Source organism: Carettochelys insculpta, chromosome 1 (genome assembly GCF_033958435.1).
Source record: "Carettochelys insculpta isolate YL-2023 chromosome 1, ASM3395843v1, whole genome shotgun sequence".
NCBI lineage: Eukaryota > Metazoa > Chordata > Testudines > Carettochelyidae > Carettochelys > Carettochelys insculpta.
In genome coordinates this window covers 227,248,037-227,270,228 of record NC_134137.1, presented here as the reverse complement: position 1 = coordinate 227,270,228, position 22,192 = coordinate 227,248,037, and the positions used below count along the sequence as shown (strand labels likewise).

Below are 22,192 nucleotides of genomic sequence, written 5' to 3'. Positions count from 1 at the left end.
GGCTTCCCTATTGTGATACTCTGGCCACTTAATTTGGCACGTAAAGGGGAAGCTGAACAGTTTTGAAAATTCTGGCCTGAGCTGTCAGGGCAAAAGCACCCTCCTTACATTCTCCAGACCAATCAAGGAATAATAACAGCTTGCTCTAGAAAGAGAGTCACCACAAAGCCCTGTCCCAGAATTCCTTAGATGGACTTTATTTTCCAGAATGTTGCCAGGTTCCAAAATCCCTTTGGGATGTGCCAAACACCAGCATTGCAATGGTACAGCTCAATGGGCACTGGGGACAGCTTCACTCGTCTTAGCTAAAAGCTTTCTCCTCTTAGTGGAACAGGTAGGAGTCATGCTGGGCTGGCCTCAGCTGGGAACCTCCCACAATTGCAGAGTTACAGTCTGGCTAACACTGGACTTTGATGTATTGTATTTAGACTCTGCTCTCCTTCCTACCCTAACATACTTTCTGTGGTTCCCAACAGGCCTTCATGTTCGAGTCCTCCTTTAGTATGGCTGTTACCACATGGGGTCTCAAGACTTCCTGTTGTCTAGATAAGACCTACTACAAGTGCTGGGAACCTCTGAAAAGCCATTTTAATCCGAGCTGCAAGTAAAGAGAAGTGAGCTGCTCATGTGCTCTCAGGCCAGTCACAGTGATAGGAAACAATCAGTGGTACCAAGGGCTGGCAAAGGAACAAGCATCCATCAACACAATGAGCACCACTGCACTGCAGCCGTTCCAGCAATGACTGATTAAATGAATTGCTCTTGCAAACCTGTGCATCTAGCTTTGAAGCACACCACAGTTCATCACTTTCAAGCATCCAATTCAACTATAAGAGCTGCAATGTCATGGGCTCCCCCACCAGACAGGGTGGTATGAAATCTCTGCCCTTACTGAAGTGAGATAGGGTAGACTTCTTTTTGTCAGGGCTCTCATGAAAATATGACTTGTCTTCCACAAAGGCATGCTGAAGAACAACAATGTAAAAAAGAATACTCAAGGAATGATATTTCAGCAAGAGGGTAAGAATACAGAATAGGAGTTGAAGGAACCAGAAAGTCAGGTCTTAAATCCAGACGACTTGCTGCCAGTCAAGGCAAGGCTGCTTTTCCAGTGACACAGGGCCCAACCTTCAGCTCCCATTAATGCATTCTGCTTCCCCAGAAACTTCTGTCTGAGTGTGTCAATACTAAGGGTCAAGTATTGGAGGGGTAGCCGTGTTAGTCTGGATCTGTAACAGCAACGAAGGGTCCTGTGGCACCTTATAGACTAACAGAAAAGTTTTGAGCATGAGCTTTCGTGAGCACAGACTCACTTCATCATGAAGTGAGTCTGTGCTCACGAAAGCTCATGCTCAAAACTTTTCTGTTAGTCTATAAGGTGCCACAGGACCCTTCATTGCTAATACTAAGGGCGGGATCCACATAGGAACTTAGGTACCTAAATCCCAGTTTTAGGGACCACTGTGGTGCACAGAATTTCAGCTTGGCTGCTGCTGAACCCTGTGGATGCCTAAACTTACACAGTGCCTCAGTTTTTGCAGGCAGAGTTCCACAGGTTCACATAAGTGTCTGCCACTGGGCCCATGTGCTGTTGCCTCTCTATAGACAGCCAGGTGCCTGTCTCCCACCTAAGCATCAAACTAATTCATGACCTAGAAAAGAGATAAGTGTTTGGCCACCAAAATTGTGTGTGATCAGGTAGGCATGCTCAGAGGCTGCCAGCTCCATTCAAGACAGGTAGTGGGGGGTGTGGGGAAGGGATTCCATTAGCCAAGTGATTAGAATACTCACATAGGACACCCCAGATTCAAGCCCCTCCCCTTTATTGGACGAAGCTTTTAACACACAGTGAATTAACTGAGTTACACATTGATTCTTTACCAATTGCTGTAGCACAATGGTTCTCAACCTGGGTACCTGTACCCCTGGGGGTACACAGAGCTCTTTCCAGAGAGTACATTAACTCAGTGTTTCTCATCCTTTTTTTATGAATAAAATTTGGTCTTTCTTTATGTTCAGCTAATTTTTATTTATCCTTTTTTGCACAATCATAAGTACGATGGAGATTTTATTGCCTGTAGGCAATTTCTTCCAACCAACCAGTTACGGTTAAGTTGTTTAAACAAATGTGGTGCAATGGTAGAAAAAACTGTCAGAAAATTGTAGGTTGTGGGGGTACTTACATCTATATTTTTAAAGGAGCACATTATAAAAAAGTTTGAGAAACACTGCTGTAGCATACTCAGTCCAAAAGAGTGCCCCCAAAAGTGGTTGCATCCTTTAACTAAATCTGTTTCTAAACCAATTGAGTTAAATCAGTACACTTTTCTCATGTGGATAAGGCCTTGTTTACTGAGACTGCAAGAGCAAGAAGGGAGGCCACTGCATGTACGTGGGACTGAAGCAGTTGCATAAGCCCCCTCGTCAGCAGTAAGTTGCACTCCTTACTTCAAGAAGAGGAACATACACATCACATAAAGTTATTTGCGTGAAGAGAGAGAGAAATGTAAATGGTCTAGTACTAGAGCACAAGCGCTGGCATCAGGACAATTAGTTTTTGTTGTCATGGCAAACAACGGGCTTGACCCTGTACAAGATGTTTGGCTAGCGTTGTTTTGTACGTGCAGAGTATTATTACATCAATCCACTATGCAGCACTTATGCTAAAATAGAAAACACAGAAGAGGCCGTTTACCAACACTCAACCTGCCAGAGGCCTTCCATTCACTGAAACAGCCTTAGGTGAAACAAAGGGCTTGGTCTACACAAGGATTTGTGCCGGATTAATTCTGGAAGTGGATTAAGCCAGGAACAAGGCACTCTCATTCTGGAATGCAGCTGTACATAGCATTATTCAGCAATAGCTACTGTACTTTACATTCCCACCTTCCCTTAATCAACATCTACTTTCAAGCATAGACATGCCCTAAACCAAAATGTTCTAAGGACGGAGGAGAAACTTGTAGCTCTCTGTTTGGGGCGCTAACCCCTGAGAGCTAGAGGCCCATCTCCACAGCTGACACAGGGAGTTGTGGACAAATTGGACAAGTAACAAGGTTTTGTTTTGTTTTTTTAAACCAGGTACAAGCGAAATATGGCCCAGGGGTCAGATTAGCCTGCCAAGCTGCTAGATCCAGCCTGTAAACCCAGCAAGGAGCCCCAGGCAGGCTCTTTGCCTACACCCCCACCCCATGCTGCTCAGAAAAGCAGCTGCAGGGCCCTGTTCTTCATATCCATTCAACATAGGTGTGTGTGCTCACCACAAGCACTGGTGCCAGATTTTTACCTCAACAGTACATGTAGGGGAGCCGGCATAGGCATCTCCTGGCATGCGGTGCTATAGAGGGTGCCTCCAGCCCCCTCCTTCCTCAGTTCCTTCGTGCTGCCAGAGATGGTGCTTGGAACTGCATGTGTAGCTTAGAGCCTAGGCTTTAGTCTTAGCATAGCTCGCGGTTGTTTTCTCTTGTAAATAGTTCTCTGTTTTCTTAAGTATCTTTAAATAGTTGATACTCAGCTGTAGATTAATGTTTGAGTCCCCAGTTTGCGACTTAGCCCTCAGATGGTGCATGCCCCCCCCCCCCCACAGTCATTAAAGCCTGTGCATCCTGTCACAGGCCTATGCCCTTGAGCGTTCCTCACACTGATTGCCTTCCTTGTCTGGGGGAAGGCCACATTTGAGGGAAGGGCAGATCTGCAGGTCTTTTAATCAGAGGTCACAAAGAGAGGGTGAGCTGGCTAAAAGCCCTACTTATGGACTCTCTGCTTGCACTGCAAGACCTACGGTCAGAGTCAGTGCTGAGAACCACTGCCTCAGTGCAGAGCGCCCCACCGGTACCATCCGTTCAGCACCGTACATCTTCACCGCCCAGAAGGGCTAAGGGCACAGGGAAGGCCAAGTTGCTGGGTCCTGACAGAGAGCCAAGATGACAGATCCCATTGCAGACCACACACCAGAGAAGACGCTGGCTTTGCTGGAGGAGCATAGCACAGTAAATTCTGCAGAACGTCTTCCAGCTGTCCATGTCCCATTCACACTCGAGGCCTTCTGAGGGACATGGGACATTACAGACATGCCAGTGCTGTCTGTACTGGCACCAACGTGCCCTAGGCACAGAAGGAAGCTGCCATTTGCCCCTGAGTTGCTGTAGTTTGAGGGATGGTTCCTGACAGCTTGGGACTCCTGCCTTTCACTGACACCCCCGTATCAGTGCTGACAAAGCAGCTCCCAGAGATCAAGGTCATCCTCATGACACTGAGCCACTACCTGTGTGCTGGTCAGGGGCAAGTCCCAAGTCTGTAGGTCCTCTCCAAATGTCAGGAGTGATCGCCAGCATTGTTCGTGTCAGATTAGTTCTGGTAACAGAGGGGTTGGAGAGCCCAATCTCTGCGCTGGCATTGCAACATTTCAGCGAGAGTAGTCTTGGAGTCAGGATCCATCCCAGTCCTCAGCACCACCCCAAGTACTACAGGTGCCTCTGCATGGCATCCCTAGGCCTAGTGGCCTTCTCAATGATGCCCTTGGACTCCAAGAGGCTTTCCTTTGCAGCTGCAGGCAGCCCACTCAGTCACTGCACAGCAGAGGTACCCTCAGTGACCCATGAGAGACACACCCAGGGCTCAGAGGTGGCTAAACCAATTACCTGCCCCCAGTGCAGGTGGATACGGGTGACCCTCCACAAGGGTTGGAAGAGGGCTAATTGGCCAAGACATCTTCCACCTTGTCTCTCGTTCCCCAAGGCCATTGTAGTGTCCCCTCCTGTGGTTCCCCAAGATGATGCAAAGGTCCACCAGGACTTTTTGAAGAGGGTGGCCACAAATTTGGATCTCCCTGCTGAGGAGATACAGGGGCCTTCAGACTTGCTCTTTGGGGGTCTTGGGCCAAGCAGCTCCAGCAAGGGTTGCCTTACGGCTGCACGAAGGGGTGGCCAAAAGCACCAGGTCCCCCTAGCAAACCCCATCCTCAATTCTGCCAATCTCAAAGAGAGCAGAAAATACTTCATGCCCACTAGAAGGCATGAATACCTACATTCAAAACTGGCATCGAACTCCCTAGTAATGGAGTCAGTAAACCACAGGGAATGCCAGGGCTAACCTGCCCCCACCCCTAAGAACAAAGACTGGAAACACTTGGACACGTTGGGTCGTAAACTTTATTCATCAGCCAGCTTCCAGCTGCAGGTGGTAAACCAGCAGGTGCTCATTGTCTGCTATGACCTCAATATGTGGTAGCAATGCCCAAATTTGGGTCACTGCTTCCAGAGAGTTCCAAAAAGGCATTTAAGGGCCTTACGAAAGAGTATGCCTCAACAGCCAGGGCAGTGCTGCAGGTGACCTCTGATGTGGCGAACTCCACTGCCAGGTCTATTGCTTCCATATTTCCTGTGAGGACAGTCTCATGGCTCCTTTCAGGGTTGTCTCCGGAAGCTTGGAGCTCCACCCAGGACCTTCCTTTCAATGGCATGGGCCTGGTTGCACAAGAGATGGACGCTACATTACATGGGCTCAAGGACTCCTGCACTATTTTGAAAACCCTGAGCTGCTACATCCGCAGACCTGACAGGAAAATATTTAGGCCCCAACTGTCTCAGACTAAAGCTTTTCATGTTAAACAAGATATCTTTCTCTCAGTTTTCTTTCATAAGCCTCACGCAACCAATGAGGAATGGCACCTGCATGCTCTCAGTGTTCACAGGGCACTTGCCTTCTATCTGAAGCAGTGCAAGCCCTTCCACAAATCACTTCAACTCCTTGTAGCATACGCGGAGTGAATTAAGGGCCTCCCACTGTCCTCTCAGAGGATTTCCAAATGGATCACCAGTTACATCCGTAGTTGTTATGAGTTAGCTGGATTTCTGCTGCCTGCTCTCATTAGAGCTCATTCCACTAGTGTTAGGCCTGTTCTCTGGCCTTCCTTGCTTACATCCCCATTCAGGATATCTGCAAGGCAGTAACATGATTGTCTGTCCACACATTTAAATCTCATTATACTGTCGCACAGCAGGCAAGGGATAACATAAGCTTCAGGAGGGCTGTCTTGCAATTGGCCAGCTCTCAGTGAAGTTACTTTCATCTCCACGGACACTGCTTGGAATCACCTATGTTGAACGGACATGAGCAATCACTTGAAGAAAAGACTGATCTGTTTCTGAAAAAACAAGAAGTCCTGTGGCACCTTGTAGACACATGTATTGGAACATTTGTGCTCCAATAAATCTGTTAGTATTTAAGGTGCCACAGAACTTCTCGTTTTTTCGGATACAAACTAACACAGCTACCCCTCCGATCCTTGTTACCTGTTTCTGTAACTGGTGTTCTTCAAGATATGTTGCTCATGTCCATTCAATCTCCTGCCTCCTCCCTTCTCTTGGAATTTCCAGCAAGAAGGAACTGAGCATGGAAGGGACCAGAGAAGCCCTACATAGTGTGACATTTGCAGGCCACTCTGGGTAGCTCCTAGGCCAGTCCCCCCAGGCATACTGCTGCGGGAAAATCTTCCGGCACATGTGGCAAGTGCACACTCCTATCTTGAGTGGACATCAGCAACACATCTTAAAGAGCACCACTTACAGAAGCAAGTAACTGTCTTTTTGTCTTTCCATAGCTGCAAGCCCAAAAAGGAGGAGGGGAGAGGCTTCAAGCATTGCTGTTGCCCCCAGCTTTATCCTATTGGCTGGTCTCTGGCCAATGAGAACTTCTTGTTTGAAGCACTCCCTCACTTCCCCTCAGGCCTGCAGATGGAGATGGCCCTGCAGGTAGAGAGCCTGCCTGCAAAATCAGCTGGGCTTCTGCCCAGGAGTCACCCAGGTTAAGTTTCCTGGCCAGAGCCTGCCTTGGGCACCCCAGACCCTCCCTCCCCTCAACCCTCCACCTCTGCATTCCACATATCCCAAGCCCTGTGCCCCTCCCCCTGAATCCATACATCCTCCCAGTCTCTGCACCCCCATCCCTTTCCCCTTACTACCCTTCTGCATCCATCCTCCATCCCAGACCCCACTCCACCTCCATTAATATCTTGGAAGAGTGCAATCCTTGACCACTTTCCAGATTCTTGGAGTGGCCCCCATCAAAAATTATTGCCCACTCCTGTTTTTTACACTAGCTTCCTCATTCCCAATTTCTGGTTAGAAATATCCTCTTTTCAAAAATATATATCCACCTTGCCTGCAGCCAGGCAACAACTCAAGCTCTGGCAGCACCAGGTGCTCCTCCCAAGGAACTAAAAAAAGCAACCCAGAGAACTCTAAAAATAATACGGAAACTGACCTGTCTCGCTCCAAGCACCAAACTCCACTTAATGGGGCATGTAACCTCACCCCTCTGAGCTACCCAGAGGTCCTAAGATAGCTGTATTAGCAAATCAATTGGAAATGCTCCCCCTGAGACCAGAGGTACCATATTACTCTACAACCCCTACTGAACATGTACAGCTAGTCTGAAACAAGTACAGCTGCCAAAGAAAGTGTGTGTGGCAACTCAAGGCCTTGTTAGCTGAGGAAACTGGTCCTGAGAGATCAAATCAGTTTGTGGCAGCAGGGAGGGGATTACTTAGCATGCTCAGACAAACAGCATGAGCAATTTTTTCTTTCCCTGAATATCAGTTTTTCACATGCATTCATGCTGTGCCTTACACTGACCCACAGCTGTATTTTGTGATGTCATTCAAAAGGGTGAGTCTCTTGCAGAAACACTTTTAGAAGGAGAATGATCTCCATTTGCTTTATTTAATCTAGCAGAAGAACAGGAGAGAACTGAGATTTCCTAAAGTACAGGTTTCTGTTTCACTTGGGGAAAAAACTGAGAATTTATCTGAGTTGTTTTAATGTTCGGCTGATTACTCCTAGAAAATGCAGCCAGGCAGCTTTCTAACCTGCTCAGCCCATCTAATGAACTATTCAGAATATAGAGTTAGAAGTTGTCCATCATTCAATTAGAATGAATACGGCAACGTAACTAAACTAAGTCCCAGATAAATTCTGAGAACACAAGATGACAGCCACTCAGATAGCTTCTTGGACTCACTTGATGCTTTAGCCTGCCACGAATTTTAAAATTCATCCCATGGCTTCTTTTAGACACAGGCATCTGGCTCTGACAGATTAAATGGAAACTTTGAACATCATCCAAGAGCACAAATTAATGTCTTTAAACTCTTGTACACATTCGGTCAATAATCTGATTTATTTCAATATTAGACAAGAAGATTTTGCAGTAAGTCATGGTCCTATGACTGAAAAAATAGGAACTTTATTTTGATAGAGAATTAGTCTTTTCATCAATGTGCAGCACTTTCTATGATTAGCCCAACAGCAGCACTGCAACATCCAGTTCCCAGGGACTTAGGACCAGAGAATATATTTTCGCTTTTTCTTGCCTTCCCGGATAAGCTTCTCTGTATTGTCCTGTATTGAGAAGGAAACAAACAAACAAAAAAATCACTATCCAGTAAAAGAAAAGATATGCTCCATGGCACCGACTTATCTTCATGCAGGAAGAGCATGCAAGTTCTTAAGCACAGGAGTATAGACAGCACCAACTGAACAGTGCTTGAGGGTGGAGGTTTGAAGCCCTGAGCCTCGTGAGCTGAATTGGGCAAGCCATGACTCTGCCAGGGTCACGAGGGGGAAAGAGGTAGGATGCAGCTCCAGGTGATGCTGTCACTTTCTGCTGTTTCCCCCAGCCAGGGCACGGGAGGGGGAGAACCAGTGGCCTCAGCAGTGTTGCCCAGAGGCTTCCTACCAGTGCTCTGATTGGCAGCAAGGGAGGGGCTGGTGGAAGGCAGTGCCTCGGAGCAGAGGGAGGGGTACCAGTAAGTGCAGCCCAGTCACCCCAACCCTGCACCCCATGACCACTCCTGCAACCCCTCCCATCCAGACCTCCTTTCCACCTTCCTGAACCCTCCCTCCCACCCCAGCTTCCCACCCTGCTCCTGCCTTCTCCCTCCCAGACCCATCACTACAAACCCTGCTGCACCTGCTCCTGCCTAGACTCTGCACCCTGTTCCCAACCCCTCCCCTCCCAGAACTCTCACCCCAACCCTCCTGCACCCTTTCTCCCACCCTAGACTCACACCCCAAGCTTGATCCTGTACCCCCTCCCACCCAGACTCCCTCACCCTCAGCCCACTCCACCCTCGCCCAACCTGCTCCTGCATCCTCCCTTCCACACTCAACAGAGTCTGGAATCACATTAGTGGTTTTGGTTCTTTCCTTCTCACTTGCATGGTCCCTGACTGATCTATGGGTCAGTGGCCCCCAACCCAAAAAAGGTTCCCCACCCCGTTGTATACACACAGAACAGAAAAACGTTAACTAGCCCGTCAATGTGTGAAGACTTCAGTTACATACAGCTAATTTCATATTCCAGTTTTCTTGCGTCTGGCCAATAGTGAACTATTTGGGTTGCAGGGGATATTCATATTCAACCAAAAAGCGTTTTGAGGTTGCGTAGGGAGACCATCTGTCCCATATTGGGTGGTATGGTCCTGTATTTGGGAGGCTAAAAAGACGACCCAACTTATTTTTTAAAAGGGACCCATTGTCCCATGTTTGGGTCATCCCCCTCCCCGCTGACCTTTTTTGACAGCAGCTGTGCAGGCGCAGCTGCTGGCCAGAGAGCACTTACATTACCTCCCCAACCCTCAGGGAAGTGCAGAGACCACTGGCAGCTGCCGCTTCCCCAGGAGAGCTGGCAGCTGCTGCCTCCTTCCCAACTCTTTGGGGTTGGTGTAGCCAAAAAGAGATGCCTCTCCCCCCCGTAGATATGGTCACCCTAAAATTGCATAACATTCTAGCAATGGGTTCTCTAAATTCTGTATTTTGGAATCCACCTAAGAGATATTGTCCCTTTAAAAAAAAAAAAATATATGGGTAGTTTTCATTTACATGTCTGCCCCATCAGTCTTATTTCCATTTTTAAGGGCAGATCTACACTACAGCAGATTAAATAAAAGCACCCAATTCAACAAGCTACGTTAATTATTAGCTGGATTTGATGTACCTTAATTCAACTTCCACCCTATCTCCACAAAGGGAAGTCAACGAGAGCATTTGCTCCTGTCAGCTTCTCTTACTCCTAATGAGAGGCAGAAGTATCAGCATCCTGTAAGTTTTATTTAGCATGTCCCTGCCAGGTGTGGTAAATCAAACTCCAGAAGATTGACTGTGGCAATGTTAATCTTTCCTGAAGTACAGACATGGCCTGAGACACAACAGCTTTTAACTAAAGTTGCCACTGGATGTGAAACTTTAAATATCACTTTCCTAAAAATGCTTAACATCCTGGAAGTGTTCCAATGCGGGTCAGAATTTTATCATACCAAGTTTTAAAAGACAAGAGAGTGATTAAGGTAGTATCTCCAAAGATTTAAAAGAGACCAGCAGAGAGACCTTCCCTTAATTATTTCATGGGACAGAGGAAACAAATGAATAAATGATCTGGAAGGTCCTTGTCAGCTCAGTCTATCTACAAATTGATAGATACAATGTGTGTGTTTTCCAAAGACCTCAATTACCTGCTAATTAAAATTCTCTCTTACAGCTCACTTATATAGATGATATTAAGAGCCCTCTTTCAGCAAAAGAAACACTAGCTCCTGTGACCAAACAAAAATCATCCACATCTGTGGGCATAAGACACCACTCATAGAAGAAGGCTTTGCAATCCGTCCCTAGTACTTTGGGGTATTTCTCCCCACACTAGTCTTACACTCTCAGGAACAGACCTTTTGCTCACCTTCTCTTGCATGTTTGCACGTGCATTATACCTTTAATAAAGTTATATAGATTAATCAACCAACTTACCCTTTCAGATTTGAAGACATACCCCCAGAAGAGAAGGGGTCCTAATGCACACAACGCTCCCAACAGGGAAGTCTTGGGCGTGGCCCGGAAATTGGGGTAAACGTTGTATGATTTAGCATAAGTCCAACGGAGCATGGCAGGGTTCTCCTAAATTGAAGACAACGCACAGTGAACAATGCTAAGCTGAAGCATGATAAATATCAGCAAACTTAGGGGTGGATGTTTGACTGGTCCAAAAACAATTAGTCAATTGACTGGTCAAAATGTTTAAAAAAAAAAAAAAGTCAAATATTTTAAAGCACTACTTTATGAGAATAGTAACAAAAAGAAGTCAATTTAGTCTCCAATAGGATTACCATTAGTTACATACTTATGCCTAATTACAACACATAAATTACATAAACCGCGCTGTTTTAATTCAGAGAATGCTAAATGAAATGAATTTCTAAAAACACAAAAATAATTACCTTTTTAGCCATGGTAGGCTAGCATTTAACTGTGAATGTTATTCTAGCCCAGGGGTCTGCAACTCAAATTGCAAGAAGAGCCATTTTTTTTTCCAAATTTCAGTTGCAAAAAATCAATACTTCAGGAGTTGCAGTGCATGCGAATAGGAAACAGTCCTTCACGAATAACATCAAACAGTACTTTGTGTAACCCCTATGTTAAGAATAGCACACATAATGATGTGTACCAGTTAGCAAGTTTAAGTTACTTTCATTCCTGGATTGGAGAGCAAATGAGGACAAGGAATAGGGAGATAGGCTCCTAAGCAGGAGGGAGTAATGTTCGCATCAATCCTCCACAACCACCATGCATTCCTCAGTTCGATTCCCCTTGGTCCATAAACCCACCCCAGAGCTCCAGGTTTTACCCACTTCAGCCTCAAAACCTGCACCCTCCTGTCCAAAGGCTTAACCCCCACTTAGCCCCAAACCCAACCCCCACATCCCCAGGCTTAACCTACCTCAGCCAACAAGCTCCTCCAGCTGCACACCCTGCCTCAATCTGCCCACTGAACCCAAATCTTACTTGCCCACCTGCTGTTCTACATGCGGTGGGGCAGGAAACCTCAAGAGGAGTCAGCGGTGGCAGCGCCCCGGAGCCACAACTCACTCCTTATAGAGCTGTAGGTTGCTGAGCCCTGTTCTAGACTCATCAGTTACAAAATAAATTAAAAACAGAAATAAAACAAACAGCACCAGCAAAAGAAAAGTCACGTTTAATTGCAGGCCGTCTCCAAGCAGCCTGCTTGGTTCTCTTTCTCAATTTGTTAGCTTCAGAGGCTACTTCTTCCCCTTCGTCTGCCATTTTCTCCTTTAATATTAAATTGTGGTACATGGTTATCAGCCTCCCAGCCTCCTCTTCAGTCTGTTTCTGGCTGTTGAATGGATGATTCTTCAAACTCACCAGTTTTGTTCTGCTTATGCAGGTACACACAGAGTTAAAAATTTCTGCCACTGTAGTTTGAGTACCAGGTAGACATCCCTATGATGCAGCAAGCTGTTATGATTCAACTACTGAACTGCACTCAACTGTTCAGTTATAAAACAGTGTGAACTTCTTGCTTTATAGTTTGCTACCTTCATCAGAACAGTTTGTTTGTACAGCCCCAATCTCATAAGCAGAATCGAATTCATCATCATCATCAGAAAGGTCTTGGAAGCAGAGATCATGAAGGTAGACAGCAGTATGCACATGACCAGTCACTTTATTTTTCACTGACATTTTGTCTATTTTCTTCTTTTCAGCTGTTGAGAGACTTATGAACACAATCCACTTACAAGTAAGTGTCTTAATATTCAGAAACTGTTCTTGGCATCAGACAGTGCAGCGCTATCATTTTCCGTGTTCTACAGGGACTAAACCACAGTTCAGAAACGAAAGGAGTTTTACTGAGTGAATGTTTACAACCAACCAAAGTCAAATTGCACAGGATAAGAAAAAAGCACATAAGTCATTCGCAGCGCAGATGTGGGTTACAGCAGTAACAAGCACTTAACATGGCTCACGAATATACAGTAGGGTCTCAACATCTGCAACGGTGCCGTGTTTAGAACCCTTGCGAATGTTGATTTTTCATGAATACAGGGGGTGCCTGGGACCCCGGGGGAAGCGGCCACTCGGTCACTTGTGAATAACTGAATTCGCAAACATTAAGTTTGCCAGTCATGAGACTCTACTGTACATCGTAGCCCATCTTGCCCCAGATTCATAAGTTTTGTGAAGTACACTTAAACCAATAAGTAACCCCTCAGCAAAACTCCGTAATATATAGCAGAGTCTTAATCTATCATTGTAAGTAAACACAGTAATGGATCAAAGTCCTAAGATTTCAAACTAACAAAACATACAAAATTAGTTCAGTCCAATTAAACGCAGTCCATCAGGTCATGGAAGCCAATGCTTCCCTTGATGCAGTCCCTCGTTGTCTCTCATCATGTCCCTCCGTGGTCGTCTCTCACCCCTCAGTCTGGTTGCAATTAGTCCCTTGGTGCAGTCCCTCGTTGTCCTCAGTCACGTCCCATGGCAACCATCTCACGTCCCTTTGTCTGGCTGTAGTCCGTTTAAGTCTTGGTGATGGTCCCCTCTATCACCTAAGAGGGAAGCAAGGCTTCAGGGGGAGTGTGGGAGTCCAAGTAAAAGCTTCATAAAAGCAAAGTCTATAGTCCATCAGGGAAAGCAACGGGGTGTCTGTCTCCCTCATTGGTTGTCCAGAACTGTCATGAACACAGTCGGTCACTCTCCTGATGATGGTCTCCTCTGTTACTTAGTAGGGAAGTGAGACCTCTGGGGGGAAGTGACTGAGATTCCAGGCATGACTCTCCTCAGCGAGAGTCCAACTGATGCTTCAGTAAGGCAACAGTTCCCAGCTTTTAATCCAAAATACAGTCATCAAGAAACTCAGTGCGGATTACTCAGGGGTGAAATCCAGTTACCTCTTCTCAACAGCAGCTGATTAAAGAGCCTTCCTGCTGACATGAACATCTTTGAGATATTTAAATAGAAGATGCCTACCAGTCTTCCCTGGAAGATTTTCCATCCTTGTGCAGAAGAAAATTTGTCACGTGCACCAAGGCATGTGCAGATGTGCACCACCAGTACAAGCTCATGCTGTTGTTGTGAGCACTCTGCTGATCAGTTGGGTGGCGACTGACTCTCCCCATCAGTGTTCCTTACAGGGAACACTGATGCCCACTGTGTACGACTGTTTACTCGGTGCAGATGAAATCAAGTGCTGTTTGAAATGATGCTGAAAAAAGGCTACCGGTACCTGTTTGTTTTTAAAAAAAAAAAACTGACAATGCTTGTAATTTCTGAAATGTGATAAATTTGCCAGACCTTCAGGCTCACCAAAGAAAAGCTGCACTGTACAGGCAGCACACGCATAACTTCCTCACTGCCCCCTGTGTGCGTGGGTGGTGCACAACTCACAGAGACACCTAGCGCCTCAGCCTAGGAGCTGGACATGGTGGCCACTTCTGAGCCTGCCTTAGCCTGGCTGACAGGATCCACCACAGGTAAGGGACACCATGCTAGAGCCTGCACCCACATCCTCTCTCTGCCAGCATGAAACTCCCTTCCACACCCTAACTCCCTCCTGGACCTCAAACCCCTGCCCCGGCCATTAGCCCACTCTTGCACTCCAAATGTCTTGGCCCCAGCTTGCAGCCCCCTCATACACGTCAAACCCCTCATCCCCACACCCCCATATGGAGGCCTCACTGCCTCCTGCCCCAGCTTAGTGTCCCTTCCTGCACTCTAAATACCTTGTCTATCCCCACTTCCCAAGCCTCTGCACCTCTCTCCCGCCCCACAGAGCTAGAGCTGTAAGCACCAGCTCACCCCACTGTAGAGGGAATCCCCGAGCCTCCACCCTCCTTCACTGAGCTGTGTGGGGCCCACAACTGGTTTTTCAGTGTACCAGTGGCCAGTGACCTAGAGGATACAACAGTCTACTGGAAGTCAATAATTAGCATTCTAGTTTCTGCACACACACAAACTCTATAGCATCAGACTAGCCACTCAATCCTTCTACGTATATGTTTTGTCCACTTACCGACAACACAGAGCAAAGCAGTGACATGGACAAGATTACACAAAGTGATTAATGACTTGCTAGAATGAGAACACAGGTCCAACTATTTCTGGTCCTACACCTTAGCTTTTTGACCATTCTGCCTCTAAAAATAAAAACGCTAACGAGGCTGAAAAGCCAGTCTTCAGGTCTCCTTCTCTTCACTAGAGATGGAGGAATGAGTGAACTTGGGACAGCCCTTTCCTATGCCAGGACAGATTTAGGCACTTCCTAAAAGGGATCAATTGATGGATGGATTCTCCTATCACTGTGACAGATGAGTGTTCAGCCAGTGCTGATTTGAGTTCTGGTTTTATATATTTTGTGGCTTCTCAAGGGCAAGCAAGTCTAATCCTGAATTTGCAAGTGCATTTGCATGTCTTACAAGTGTAATTTTTAGGGGAAGCGTTAGATATGTTGGCCTTATGGGCCGTGTCTACACATGCCCCAAACTTCGAAATGGCCATGCAAATGGCCATTTCGAAGTTTACTAATGAAGCGCTGAAATGCATATTCAGCGCTTCATTAGCACGCGGGCGGCAGCGGCGCTTCGAAATTGACGCGCCTTGCCGCCGCGCGGCGCGTCCAGACGGGGCTCCTTTTCGAAAGGGCCCCGCCTACTTCGAAGTCCCCTTATTCCCATGAGCTCATGAGCTCATGGGAATAAGGGGACTTCGAAGTAGGCGGGGCCCTTTCGAAAAGGAGCCCCGTCTGGACGCGCCGCGCGGCGGCAAGGCGCGTCAATTTCGAAGCGCCGCTGCCGCCCGCGTGCTAATGAAGCGCTGAATATGCATTTCAGCGCTTCATTAGTAAACTTCGAAATGAGCTCATGGGAATGAGGGGACTTCGAAGTAGGCGGGGCCCTTTCGAAAAGGAGCTCATGAGCTCATGGGAATAAGGGGACTTCGAAGTAGGCGGGGCCCTTTCGAAAAGGAGCCCCGTCTGGACGCGCCGCGCGGCGGCAAGGCGCGTCAATTTCGAAGCGCCGCTGCCGCCCGCGTGCTAATGAAGCGCTGAATATGCATTTCAGCGCTTCATTAGTAAACTTCGAAATGGCCATTTGCATGGCCATTTCGAAGTTTGGGGCACGTGTAGACGTAGCCATGATGTGTTCTCTTCTTCAGAGACCTCACACATTATCCCTTGGAAACAGACATATGCTCATGACACAGGCCTCTCCATCTGGCACAACAAATTCCCACATTTTAATGTCTACCTTGCATGTGCTAAAGTTGGCTTTCAAAGTGTCTTTATAGCTGAGGATGGGCTGACCCTCACAGTGGATTTCTATGTGCAGTTGTCTATAGAGTACTGCTTTCAGCATATGAAGAACCTCCATGCAGACCCTGTGTTTGACCAAGTGAAGTTGAGCCTGGGTGAGGATCCTCCTGATGCCAGGAATTTCACAGCTCTCAAGGACTTCCATATTGGGGATGCTGTCCTGCTACCTGATGTTGCAGATGGATCTTAGGCAGCCAAGCTGGAAGCTTTCCAGCTGTTTGTGTGATGTCTGAAAGATGTAGATGGTCTACTGACATGACAGATTCACGTAAGTACAACAGAAAGGTAAACTTGTACTTTCCTTCTGAGGCAGACTCCATGCTTTCCCTAGAGTCTGCACCTGAGCCTGCAAAATAGCAGGCAGACCTTTGCCAGGTGCTGAGTGATTTCATCATCCAACATAGTGTTGCTCAAAATGTGCTACCCAGGCATCAGAGTTAGCTGAGGAGTGTGTTGTCAGTTGTGATGATGGGATCATGGCACTTGGAGATCACGTACCAGCCAGTATCACATCTTTTTCAGGATGATGGTGAAACTGAAGCAGTCCACAATAAGTTGAACGTCCATCAGCACGTGTGCTATGAGGGCACACTCATCAACAAACAGGATCTCTCTTAATTACTATTTGATGACCTAGATACAGGCCCTGAGTCAGTGAAGACTGGTTAGACCCCCATCCAGCCTGACCCAGATATACATACTGCTGTTAAAATCCTGGAATGCGAACACAGGCATGGCTTAAGAGATAACAGAAAAGAGAACTTAGGCCATCATTTGGTGTCACAGGTGACAGAGAAGGCTTCTAATGAGTCCCAACACTGCATCACTTGGCTATCATGTAGGCAGATGACAACACTTGTCTTCTCTGAGCAACCAATTCTAAGAAAATTTCTATACAACTTCATAATTCAGCATGGTCAAGTTAAATATATATACATAGACCACATATAGGTCATAGTTCTGTTCCTAAGCCTTCTCTTGCATTTGTCAAGCTTCAAAAAATCTTGTCCCTGGTGCCACAGCCAGCATGAAAGCTACAATGTGACTCTAGATAAACCAAGTCGAGTAGGTGATAAATGAGCATTTTGAGGGCAACCTGTGCAAGGATCCTCCCTTCTATAAACAACAGTGAAAGTCCACAAAGGTCACAAGTAGATACACATCCCTTCTCTCTTTGTAGATGGATTATAAAAGCAACTTTATATTCTGGGGACAAGGTACCCTGCTCCCATATAGATTTGAAAAGGCCAGTACATTTTCTGATCATGTTTGCACTGCCAAATGTGTTAACTTCCAGTGGAATGCTGTGAGGACCTGGAGACGTGCCCATGACAACTACTCAATGGCCTTAGTAACCTCACCTAAAACAGGGGCCCTGGACAGCTCCTCCAGAAATGCATAGGAATGTTAATGGCTTTGTTGGACAGAGAAGACTGACAGTTCAGGAGAATCAAAATCTAAAACAGGAATGGATAACAGCTATGTATGGGCTGACATGGTTGCACCTAGCCTGTTTTTAATAGCACAGTTGATAGAGCCTCAGGCATGGTCTACACAGATTTGCACCCATTCAATTAACATTGTGATATGCTGATTTAATTAAGTGGGTGTAAAACATTACATTAGTCTGGCAGCTCTTTTGCTAAACTGGTGCAACCTCACACATTTTGCAAAAGTGCGATGTCTTCTGGTGCTTAGATCTGCAGTGCCCAACACACTAGCCGCCTATGGCTATTTGGCCAATTGAGTGGACTGGTTGGATACCACAGGCTTAAACCATCTCCTCAACCTACTCAAGTGGAGACTGGTACGACTTGCCGATCAGCCCCCAGCAGCCTGGAAGGTAGCGTTGCCAGAGCCCGGCCCCGCACAACTCAGGGCAGCAGTGAGAGCGGCGGGAATCAGGACCCCACGTAACGGGCACTACTGCGGAGGGAAGCTGCCCCCACCCCCGTCACACCCAGGCTCAGCTCGCTCGGGTCAGGCCCCAGGAGACGGGATCTGCTTCCCCAGTGACTGCGACAGAGATGAAGCCCCCCCGGGACTCAGCGCAGCCGGACACCCTCCTCCCCTCGCCGGTCGGGTCCCTCCCCCGAGCGCGGCCCGGCCGGACTCACGATGATCGCGGGGCCGTGCGGGTCGTGCAGCTGCAGCTGGTACTGGCGCTTGAGGCGGGCGCGGATCGCCAGACGCTCCGCCTCGGCCTGGCGCTTCTCCGGGGACTCATTGTACTCGGCCGGGTCCAGCTGCCGCGGCAGCGAAGCCAGGGGCGCCGGCTGGTAGCCAGAGGTCAAGGGAGAAGAGGGCGCCGCCATGTCTGGAAACCTCCTTGCGCAGGAGCGGAAGCGCCCTCTGCCCCGGAAGTACTGGCCAGCGGCGCGGCTGGTCGCTATGGTTACGAAGCGGCCCAGCCGGGCTGGGAGGCGCTCCGGGCTCTGGTGGTGATAGGGCCGAGGGTCGGAGGCAGGTGCTAGTTCTTTGCCGCCTGGGGCCCCAAGCCCGGTCCGGCTTTGCTGCCTTCCCGGCGCAGGCGCCGGTTCTGTATAACCACCCGGGTTCGAAACTTCCCTCACGTGTCGGCTCCCCGCCGCCGAGGCGGGCGGGACGCGGCCCGGGCCCGGGATACGCTGGACGGAGCTGGCGGCGCTGCTGGCAGATCAGAGCCTGGAGCCGCCGGGAGATAATGAGCATTCCTGTCCCCTCTCTGCTGCGCATCATCACAGCCGGGGCCCAGGCCTGTGCACGTGCTTAGGACCAAGAGACGGGGCAGCAGGGGCTGTTCCTGGCATCATCCCCCGGGTGGCCATTTAGGACAAGGAGCGATGGGCTTAAACTGCGGCAAGGAAGGTTTAGGTTGAACATGAGGAAAAACGCCCTGTAAGGATGTTTAAACCCAGGAATAAATCCCCGAGGGAGGTTGTGGAATCTCCATTACTAAGAGCGAGTTAAACACCGTCAGGGATGATCGAGAGCAGGGCTTCTTAACCTGTGGTGTGCGCCTCCCCAGGGGAGGGGTGAGGTGCCGCCCAGAAAATTGATCTTAATTATGTCTTGATTGGTTCATTGATTAATTTGGGGAAGGACAGGAGGTGTAAACATTAAGTTCACTTTCAGGGGAGGTGTGAGAGCAAAAATTTTTAAGAACCCCTGGTCTGGAGCAATGTTTCCAATTTTATCTGGCCACGGAACCCTTTTAAACTCGAAAGAATTCTGCGGAACCCCATTCCTAGGCTCTAACCTCATAGCCCCCAAACCAACCCCCCATCTCCAGGCTTTATCCACTTCAGCCCCCAAATCCACACCCCATCCTCAAGCCTTACCCCCATCCCACAACCTGCCCACCCCATTCCCAGCCTTAACACCTTTAAGCACCAAATCTGACCCCCCATCCCCAGGATTAACCTTCCTCAGTGCCAAACCGGCCCCTGGGACTAACCCATCCGTGGCACTGGCTGGGGAGCCTAAGCCAGGCCAGCCAGATGCATTCAGTGGAAGGAAGGCTGGCGGGGGTGAGCTAAGCCATGCCCACCGGAGGAGTGTGGTCCTTCTGGTAGCGCCTTCCTCTCCTGCTTCCACTGAAGTAATGGCATTAAATTCAGTTGGCTTAATGGCTTGATCCCTGCTGCCACCCTGCCAGCTGTTGAACCAATTAAATTTAGTTCTATCGTTTCAGTGGTGGCAGGACAGTGAGCCGCACAGGATTCAGCTCTTGTAATGGAATTTTCTTGCAGAACCCTTATTTTCATTTCGTGGAACCTCAGGGTTTTGCAGAACACCATTTGGAAAGCACTGGTCTAAAGACTCTGGGCCGTTCTTGGTCCTGCTGTAAGGGCAGAGGATTGGACTTGATGACCTCTTGAGGTCCCTTCCAGTTCTACTGTTTTATGATTATACAATGTGAGCTGTAGCCCACATCTCTTAATGGGAGAATTATTTCAGTGGTACCTCACCCACGTAAGGGTTGCAGCATTGGTACCTCTGGCAAGTCGCTTTATGCTTCAGGTTCCCTATTGGTGAAATAAAGGTTATACAAAGGGGTTTGCAAGTTTATTTAATAGTTGTAATAGTAGTAAGTAGCATCATAATACAAAAAGTGATGTGTTGACACAGCATGATGTGCATTAAAATATCTGCAGACAGTATAGTCAGACACCCCCTGGTCCCAACTTGGAATTCATTATCAAAGATTCTTATAGTACGGGTGTGAACGAGCTACAACCCACAAAGACCACAGCTATATTCATTCTGAAGTATCTCAAACCATACTGAAAATCTGAAATGATCAGAAATTACAGCACACATAGATTCGCTACACCCATCACTGAAAATCATGGGCCATCACACAGCAGCTTCTTAACAAATAATAGCAACAGCACACAAATGTTTTTGCCCAGAAATTGAAGAAAATACTCCATCTAGTTGAAGCTACAAGAGGGATTTAAATGGTTAGCCTGTGCCAGGGGATGGCTACCAAAAGAGCAAGAAGGGTTGTCTTTTTTTTACGAATTTGGGAAAAAAAGGTAAAAAATTCAAGAGCTGCAATGCATGTGAGTACAAGATGGTCCTTAATGAATAAAGTCAAACCATACTTTTTTGTAACGCCTATTTTATGAACAAGTGTGCACACATATCCCACAATGTACTGCACATATTAAAGGGGGAGTTATCTAACATTTTGGGGTCACATATCATTTGCTGTTTTGAGATGTTCATTGTTGGGCTTTTAGATGTTCAGTGAAGTATCGAAAATAATCAGGAGTTTTTTTTTTCTCTTTGCAGTTATAGTGTCGTGAGCCACAAAGAAATCCTTAAAGAGCTGCATGTGGCTCTGGAGCTGCAGGCTGCAGACCCCTGGCACATGCTGTTAAAAATACAAAGGTATGTTATGCATCAAAATACTATAACGTCATTGTCAGCTGTGATGTTTTAGTATCTTATATTATACTGTATTATTTTCTTATAATTTGGCCATGATAAACACTAAAGTGAAGTTCCTAACTCTTGCAAAAATGTCAAAGGATCTTTATAATCATTTTTTTTTTGCATACGCGAGATGTAGTACCTCCAGAGGCATAGCACCCCATAGGTTAGTGATCTGCTGAACCTCCAACTGTGCTCATATGTTTGATAGTTTTGGAAAGGGATGGGTAATAATTTTTGCTGAGGGGGGCCTCTCCACAAATTCTAGTAAATTGCCATGCACTCGCTTTCAGCCCCTGGAAGGGGCAGATCCTTGGACAGAAGGGGCTGGGGACTAGAGAGAAAGTGTGTGCGTGTGGGAGAGAGAGAGCCTGCATGTGGGTGTGAGACAGAGACTTTGTGATACAGATTGTGTGACTGTGTGACATAGTGTGTGTGTGACTGTGTGTGTCACAGAGACAGTGTGGCATAGACTAGGTGTGTGACAGACTGTGTGTGTGGGTGTGTGCTGGCTGCTGATTTGTAAATTTCAGAGGGATGTCATGTGCTGTGTTTTTAAGGCAGGGAAAGCTGTCCTGCTCTGTTGTCTCCCCACTTCCATGCTCTGCAGAGAAGGAGTATATGGCGTGGGGTGGGGTGAGTGTGTGTGTGTGTGAGAGAGAGAGAGAGAGAGAGAGAGAGAGAGGGCTGCTAATGAAAGCTTAGAAACAGTGCACTGCATCTCAAGACAGGTGCTCCTCTCAGTCACTCACCGTTCATAATTCAGATAGGAGTGGCTGTGCTGTGTGCATCCCACTCCCTGACCACTGCTCTACAGAGATGGGGAACAGGCAAGGGGACATGCTGACTTCAGCAGTCACCCACCACCCTGACATTCTACACATTAGCAGGAGTGTCCTTGGTTGAAGTGGAGGGAAGGGGGAGCTGAACACATGCTGCCCACTATAAGTATGCATGCTGTCTGATCAGCTGGACAGGCTGGATAGAAATACTGTGTGGGCTGAATCTAGCCCATGGACCATATTTTACCCACCCCTGGTTTAGGAGATTTTGAGAGTTCTGAGGAAAGTGGATTGGGAACACTCCATCCAACCATTTGCTTGAAGGTGCTGCA

The 22,192-nt window shown here is 47.5% G+C and overlaps 2 protein-coding genes across 8 annotated transcripts in view; one reads left to right on the top strand and one right to left on the bottom strand.

Moving 5' to 3' along the window:
- HGD (homogentisate 1,2-dioxygenase) overlaps window positions 1–22,192 on the top strand; it is a 77,541-nt gene that overhangs the window by 35,674 nt on the left and 19,675 nt on the right. For 2 of the 7 annotated variants that reach the window (XM_075000663.1, XM_075000694.1), the window contains one exon: window positions 477–1,249. In XM_075000663.1, the coding sequence (XP_074856764.1) occupies window positions 477–608 (132 nt within the window). In that variant the 3' untranslated portion in view covers window positions 609–1,249. Of the gene's footprint in view, window positions 1–476; window positions 1,250–12,550; window positions 12,785–13,573; window positions 14,321–16,174; window positions 16,427–20,937; window positions 21,037–22,192 lie in introns of those variants that run through there. The other 5 variants (XR_012646342.1, XR_012646335.1, XR_012646343.1 and 2 more) reach the window with 5 other exon arrangements.
- NDUFB4 (NADH:ubiquinone oxidoreductase subunit B4) lies at window positions 7,596–18,500 on the bottom strand. The gene is made up of 3 exons (XM_075000706.1): window positions 18,276–18,500; window positions 10,800–10,946; window positions 7,596–8,399 (listed from the first exon to the last, which is right to left on the bottom strand). Exons 1-3 carry the CDS (start codon window positions 18,471–18,473, stop codon window positions 8,337–8,339), a joined length of 408 nt encoding a protein of 135 aa, XP_074856807.1. The 5' UTR covers window positions 18,474–18,500; the 3' UTR covers window positions 7,596–8,336.